We start from the raw sequence: 8,433 nt of genomic DNA on the forward strand, positions 1-8,433 counted from the left end.
CTCTCTCTCTCCTTCTCTCNCNCTCTCTCTCTCTCTCTCTCTCTCTCTCTCTCTCTCTCTCTCTCCCCCTTCTCTTTCATTTCGTCTTTCTTACAAGCAACCTGTCCCTTTCTATTGGCTGTGCCACATGAGGATCACACGTACGCAGGAATATGAACGCATATATCTGTACACGCATACATGATCAGGGTGAACCTATGGAGGTTTACGCACGCGCTAATCCGAGGATTCCGCGGCTGGTGGGAGGAAGCGGATGGTCGACGGCGCCTGCACCTGGTGCGCGAAAATTTATGACACAGGTATATCGGTGTATGAAAGTATATTTTATATACATATATTACACGCGTTCGTTGTGTGTGTGTGTGCGTGTGTGCGCACGCGTGTGTATGTATAGTAACCGCGGTTCGTCGAGTTGAAGATGGATCGGTTGCATAGCTGGTTACGTGATGGGATCAACGCTGGACGGGTCCGCTCGATCGGGGTAAATTGGGAACACGACGACGCGACCATCATTAGGTGTGCATGCGATGACGTTATTGCCAGGCGCTCGGGATATTGCTTTTGATTGCTAAAGAAGAGGTTGTCTTTGGAACGTGATACTTTTCGTGATGAGGTCAAATTAAACAAATTATTATTATAACTTGAAAAGAAACATTATTATTCTTAGTCTTACAATTAGAAACACTATCTCTATCACAAAAATTTTTTGTAGAAACTTGATAAATATATCTTCCAATGCTATATAAAAATGAGAAAAGAATTCTTTTATTCGTTATTTAAAAAATTAATATGTGTAGTTACACTTTGTATTTCGCTCTAATTTTTGTGTTTAATTTTAATCTTTCGTAACCACACTGGATCTTTTTTTATTCAAATTCAAATGAAATTTTATAAAATTTCTTGGCACAAGTTTTAATTTTTTTTAAATAAAAGTTTTAGCATTTGAATTAAATAACTATTTTATTATTCAACATAGAAATGTTGAAAAGTAATTCTGATTTTTTTCTAGATTTTTTAAAGCTTAGAAAATAGTAAAAAAATTTGGGCTGGTCGAAAAAGACCCAAACTACAAAGTAAATAAAAATATGTGTACCTACAAAGGGTTAATTTATTGTATATTTAAAGAATTACGTTTGAGATACGCAGGAAAGAATAAATATACATTACATATTAATAATATAATAAATGATATAGTGATTTGGTTTCGACTTTAAGCGAACTCGTAACATGAAAGTCGCAGAGAAATATTTTTTAAATCTCTCATATTTTTTTCCATTCCTTCCTTTTCCATTTCTTCTTTATAGAGGGTTACGTAAATTATCACGTGGAAGGAATCCCGGAATTCTCAAGATAGACAAGACAGGAATTTTAACGCGTAATATCCTGTCTACGCTTCTGTGATTATCATTTCATTTACCAAAGGAAGTCATCAAGCAAGCGAACCAGTTCGCACGAGTCTCTCATTTAACACGCGCCATAGCCGTGATGAATGATGAAGAGGAACGGGTGTCGGCTGGGTCTGAGTAATTACGGACAAGCGTGATGCGCTTGCTCGCACCGTGCAATATTATTCGTGTGTGCATCGGTGCGCATCAAAAGTTCTCGAAAGTATTAGCGTAATTCGCCAGAAAATCAACGATCTGATTCAAGATGATCTTTCATCCTTTCAATCCAACTTCCGTTCCTAGTTTCTGTATTCCTAGACGTGATATAAACATCATAAAATAAAAGTATTTTATATTTTGTAGTAATGTATTGAAGACGGAAGCATATATTTGCATACAAAATTGCAGTGGGATTCCAGCAACAAGATAATGATCTCTTGGCAAGATGTAAACCACCGTCCGGAATCAAATCGCGCGGGTTCGTCGACCGGAAAATCACTCCAGTTGATCTTCGCATACCGAGAGAAATCCCCGGACCAGGGGATGAAGAAACAAATTAGTGGACGTGGAAGGGATCGATCTTTTTCTGGACCTACCATCGTCCTCGGTCGCTCGGAATCTCGAGGCTCGGCTTTGGACCAGCCACGGGTACGTGCATCCGGAGCCACTTAATCACCCAATATTAATATCGCGGACAGTGCGTCGCGCTTATCCGACATACATACCATCCTTCCACGCGCGGGCTGTCCAGCCATATTTTTGGCAAGGTGGTGGATAAAGCGCGAATACGAATCCGTCGTGTCTGTCATTTGAATACGTTGGTCAATCGCAAAGCATTACATATAATTGAATCACATTACTCGTCATCGTTGGTCTATTTATTAAAGTAAGCTCCACGTCTATGAAGAGAGGACTGTTTCGCTTATAATGTTGCTCAGTAACAGGGGCTTACCGTTGATCTCTCAATTCCCTTGACGCTCAACTTACTTAACCAAGAAACATTTATTTCACTAAATACTATTAGCTTTTAGACTAGCTTAAAACTAGAGCTGATTGTTCATATAAAAATAATTGTCAAAAAGCTTATGACTCAGTATAACAGGGCATTCTCTTTTTTTATTATAGATTGCTGATATAATATTAAATTGTTGCGTAAAATGATTTATGCCAAAAATGCATTATGTATATTACGACTTTTAAGAAAATTGAATTGTTAAGTAAATTTTTCTTTTATCTCTCTCCATCATTATTCAATAATTACAACTATCGGTTCAGATTTCCCTACTATTAATTCATTAGCGATTAAATTTGAAGTCTAATTAATAATTAATATTTTTTTAAATGAATCTTATTGTTCCATTTATTTAACAGCAATAATTATCTTATTATGGTTCTTAATTCAATTTCGAAATGTTACATCTGCATCGTTGATCATTAATCAATTCAACATTCATCAAGTCATCAAATACATGTGTACGAATAGTCAAATGCGGCATCAGTGCGCACGCGTGATTAATGATGATATTTTTCATCATGTTAAGTAAACATTTAAGAATGACATATGTATTCATTGTTGCAGAAAAGAAAGAGGAAGTTGTATTCAAACAAAAATTTAAGAGCACATAAAACGTGCCAAATCCGTCTTACGCGAGACGGAAGAATCCGTATCGTAAAATTTCAGCAGAGCAGCACACATTGCGCAGTAAAATCCAAGATTTATTTCCGCGCAGCAAATAGATTCCAGTCGACGTGCGTTCGACTATTGCTAGTTAAACTAATAATAGAAAATAGACTAAATAAACTAACTGCTGCGAAAATATTATGTTGATATTTTTTACAGTTCGATCAACATTGAGAACAAGTTTGTTTTAATATATGCAGTCATATATTTAAAAAGGTCATATATCTAAAATAAGTGACAAATTCACTTTTTTGTTTAATTAATTATACAATAAGGATCTTATTATAACAGATTATCTTATTATAACAGAAAAATTTACCAAAATATCTATTTTTGAAAGATTAATAAAAACATCTGTTATAATAAGATCCTTATTGTATAATTAATTAAACAAAAAAGTGAATTTAAAAAAAATGCGATCTATGTAAACAAGAGAAATATTGCGGTAAATAAGAGAATATTGCGTCATTCGAAGTAATGCGAGGAAGTAGTGTGAGCTAATAATAAGTCAGACAATCCTATAAATTTTGTCCACCATCGATAGCAATTAACGAGATTAATTAATTAAAAGTTTTTTATTATTATTATCTTTTAATAGTATTTTTAATATTGTTAGTATAGTAATGGTCATAAATAGTATTCATAATCTTTAGGTGCAGTAGTATGAGACAACATTAAGTCATACAGCTATGCCCACTTACTATGCATTGAAATTAAAATTATAAAATCTTTGTTATTTCATAAATAAAAAAGCACTCTATATCTTCCTATCAAATAGAAAAGCATTATTGATAAATACTGTAGTAATTTTTATATTTTATTTATAATTTGCATTTTTATGTTTTTATATTTTAATTTTTAATTTTTATATGTGTCCAACCAATCGTAGGATGCACTTATATCATTATGTAGCAACAATTACGAAAAAGACTGAGTAAATTTTGAAATAAATAGTAAAGCAAAGTTAGAATGAAGGAAAATTAAAAAAATTTTTTCTAGAAATACGAGCGGAATATATATCACTTACAAGTAACTGTGCCTCCGCTCGGGAGAGGTAGTGGGATGGAGTTCAATCGGATAACGTTGAAATTCTTTTTTGATAGCTCCTGCTGGCTGCTACGTTTTGTAGTGACAGTAGAGCTTTCCTGTAGAGTTGTGCTACGCTGCTCGACAACGTGTTGATTTTGTTTCTGCCGTGTTTTGCGAGCTCGTTGAGTTTTGTGCGTGCTATGTTCCCGATACTCTTCGGATGCCTGGAATGTCGTTGAAATTGAAAAACTAGTTAACGACATTGACAATATCTTTTCGCCAATCGTAATCACTTTCGACTACAAATAATTATAAATTTTTGATGGAACAATTTACTATAGAATAATTTACATTAAATGTATTCTTTAAATACGTGAATGAACTGCATTTCAGTAAAGTACATTAGATGGAATTTTTTTTTATAAAAATGCAGACTCAAAGTTATTAATAAAAATGTGAGTGATTAGATTATGACAAGAAAGATGTGTTTCTGGCGACAATGGATCGCGATATCGCATGATCGATATTTTGGTGCTGGAGAAATGCCAAGTATTAGAAGCTTTCGTTTTTTTTACAGAGTGCTAATAAAATTCTTGCGAAATCTAGGAAAAAGGAGTGCAGGAATTTTTGAAATCGGGGGAGATGGTGTATGTTACATCTCATTACGATAGAATCTACGTATTTCGATGCTGGTCACAAGCCAAAATGGGATGCGTGTAAAGAATTTATTATGTAACCACATTCGAATTATTGCAAAATTCGTATCATCACAGGAAGCCTGCATCTATAATGAATTCATATTAAAGCAATCGCGATTCCGCTGCAGTTAGTTCTGCTGTAAATCGCAAGTTATTTAAGTTCAGTGGATTATATTATTGCAATAACATTTAAATCATGGATTTAATTATAAAATAAAGCAATGTTTAAATACATCTATATAGCTTTAATAAATAGAAAACAGTTATTGGAAATTATATATTTTCTCATGTATACTGTCAAAAAAACAATATTATATTAAGTAATGAATTTAAAACTATATCAATTACTTAATTTATCAAATTAGAAAAGAGAAAATTTGAGAGAAAAAAATTGTTCTTGAAGATATGTAATAATGTAACATTGTTTATATCAAAACTGTTTAATATCTCGTATATTATATATATTAATTGTAAATCTTATTATATATTATTTTACAAAAACAAATTTTATTCTTTTCAGTTATAATATGCAAGAACCTGTTCAAAACAATCGAATTCCATAAACTGCCGTTGTCAATTAAGAGGTACGAAATATTATATATACGAAGCCTGTTGATCATCGAGACGCAATATTGCAGCTGAAACCAAAATTAGCTTTCGGGGAGATACTGAACATGATACATAAATAGTCGCTTTCATGGTGCAAAATGCGACACGTTGATATAAAAATAATATTATTATAAAATATCCTTTCCCTAATTCTTACAAGAGAAAATACAAATAATGAAATAGAAGAAATAGAGAAATAATCTATTTTTGAAATTTGTTTAAAAATATAATTTATACACGATTTTATATAAATTATACATACATAAAGATAGGAGATTATAACTTCATATAATAAGATTTCTAGTATTATAACAAAGATTCTAGTATTCTAGTATACATCAAACTATTTAACCATCTTGGATTAGATATTATACACCGACATATACGTTTCGTTATTTTCTTCTTTTGATTTTTTTTTTAAATTCTACAAAAGTAGATATGTTAAAGTATTTTTTTAATTTATTTAATACTGTAAGTTATTATAGTATAGTATTTATTTAATACTATAAATGATGCGCAATCCTTTTTTAAAGGATTATTTTCAAAGAGCATTTTTTAGAAATAAGTAAAATCTTACGGACCATATAACATTTATTTTATTTGCATAAAATAAAAAATATGATTTTATATTTTCGGCTATGAGTTGGCAAGCCACACGAAACAAGTAAGCCGTATGCGACCCGTGGGTCGCAGGTTGCGCATCACTACTGTATATTACTATTATTAATTTGGATAAATTGCAAAAAATTAAAATAATTTATAAAAAATGAGACGTTATTATTCAGTCAACTATTTCGCTCAAATCAGTGTCATTTCTTATTCAATTGATAGTTTGTCGCGATGACTCGTATCACTCACTCAGTCCGCAAACGATTGCGATCGACACAAAACCAGCGCCATACTCTAAGCCTTCCGAGGACTTTTCCTCTCCCTTTATAAGGAATTGCTTGATTGATTGGTTGCGAATTCGCGTACCTAACTACTAACTATCAGGCATCGGCTTCACCGATTTACGAGGAAACGCCCAGCTGCGTCGGTGGCCGACACGAAACTCGCGCCTCTCTACTATCCAAGTAGTAATTCCGGGCACAATGCTGAATTTGATGGCATGTACTATAATAGATGCCCAGCCCCCACTCGTACACATTACAAAAGAAATAACAAAAAAGAATTAAAGAGTACAAAGCATAATGTGGATGCCATTGCGCTGTCTATAAATCTATAAATCAATTTGTGGATCATTGAAGACATTATAAAATTAAAATTGATTTTTTAATAATCTATGTGATATGTATCTAGATTTCTTCAAAATCAGAAATTTACGATTCAATGTTATATAGAATAGTAAATAGTATAATTGAATCATACAATTCCATATAATCGAAATATATAGTCAAATAAAATGTCAATATTTTAAATATACTTTAATTAAATGTTTACTATTAAATAACAATATATAAAATCATCAAAATTGATAACACAGCCTGCAATATTTTATACACATCATATAAAGTTGCGCAATATCAGATCCGCTATCGTAATATGTACCCAGAACAACAGTAAATTTGGATAAATCTCAAATACAATGTCATGTTTTTGTTTACGACTAGTTCAGCTATATTAAACTGACAATAAAGTAAGAGATTCACGTTTTTCTTAATACCCTACTAAAGCGTCTGCAATTATTTATGCAGCTTTCGCTTGGATGTGCATCATTTTTTAAATCGTGACATATTATATATAAGAGAGAATTTTTTATTATTGTATTTTTTGACAAAATTAATTATATTATACAAAAAGATATGAAAAATAAAGTACCGATTTTCATTTATAAATGATTTAAAAATGCGAAAATTTTTACGATAATTATTTCAGAACTCGGCTTAATACCGATCCTGCAAAACGACAAATAATAGCAAACGTCGGCGCCAGCCGTCAACAGGAATGTGTCGCACAAAGTCACCGTTGTAAATCGTGGCACGGGGTTTAATTTAACTCACAGTATTAATTCACTCCCCCGTCTCCCTTGGCCACCCACTCCGTTTCTGCTTATAAATTTGGGGAAGCTTGACTCGCACTCGAAATAGTCTAGGAGCTCTCAGTGGAGGATAGACGGCATCGAGATACGTATTGGATTTCAAAATGGATCGTAACTTTAATATGGAGAATATGATTCCAAAAATATAGACATCTTACTAGATGTCATCTTATTAGACAATAGATCGATTGCTAAACACGTTGCACATTTCTGAATATTATTTATGCGCGACAGTCGCGAAGAATTATGATGCGTGAAGCGACCTGTCACTTTACTGTGCAAATCAAATTTCTCTTGATGTAATAATTTTGTCTTAAATGTGTTGTCTTAAACTATTTCCATCAATCGTGAATTGTAAAGTACAAAATTTATTTTCTAATTTTAAAATATTTATTAAAATATTTTTATTTCCAGATGCGTATATAATAAAAAGATGCGAAAAAATAAATAAATGATTTAGAAAGCGTAAAGATATTATTGAAACTGTATATCAAATAATAAAAGTTTAGTAAAATTTTTAAGAAATAATTTGTTATTTCTCAAACTATTCTATTGACTGTTGGAAATAGAATGTGATTGACTATATTTACAACAAAGATAAAATTGAAAATAGCACTTTAATCCACATGAAACAAGAAACAAAAATCACATACATCTTGAAACAATTGACACTTCTTAAGCATTGACGTTTAGTGAGTTAATTGGGCAGGTGTCACAAAACGATCGCATGAATATGCAAGCATTTATATCACCGGCATGGATCATGTTCCAATCTCATCGCGTTTCTCTTCGCGTCGAGATAATTAGATTTCAAAGCAAAGCAAACTAATGACAATGAATAACAAGTCAAATTTGATAAAGATGAAGATGAAAACAATAAATTTTCTAAAATATAAGAGAAAGTAAAATATAAAAAAAATTTTTTTCAACAATCTTTACTCAACTTTTAACTTTAAACTTTACTTAAAGAAAGATATCTGATATCATATATTT

At 31.9% G+C, this 8,433-nt stretch overlaps 1 protein-coding gene across 4 annotated transcripts in view; it reads right to left on the reverse strand.

Moving 5' to 3' along the window:
• The window catches only part of LOC105623131 (filamin-A), a 51,485-nt gene that overhangs the window by 10,336 nt on the left and 32,716 nt on the right, over positions 1-8,433 (reverse strand). For 3 of the 4 annotated variants that reach the window (XM_012204530.1, XM_012204529.1, XM_012204528.1), the window contains one exon: positions 4,094-4,319. In XM_012204530.1, coding sequence (XP_012059920.1) covers positions 4,094-4,319 — 226 coding nt within the window. The remainder of the gene's footprint in view (positions 1-4,093; positions 4,320-8,433) is intronic. The other variant, XM_012204531.1, reaches the window with a different exon arrangement.

The sequence above is a fragment of the Atta cephalotes genome, assembly GCF_000143395.1.
Source record: "Atta cephalotes unplaced genomic scaffold scaffold00054, whole genome shotgun sequence".
NCBI classification, from domain to species: Eukaryota; Metazoa; Arthropoda; class Insecta; order Hymenoptera; family Formicidae; genus Atta; species Atta cephalotes.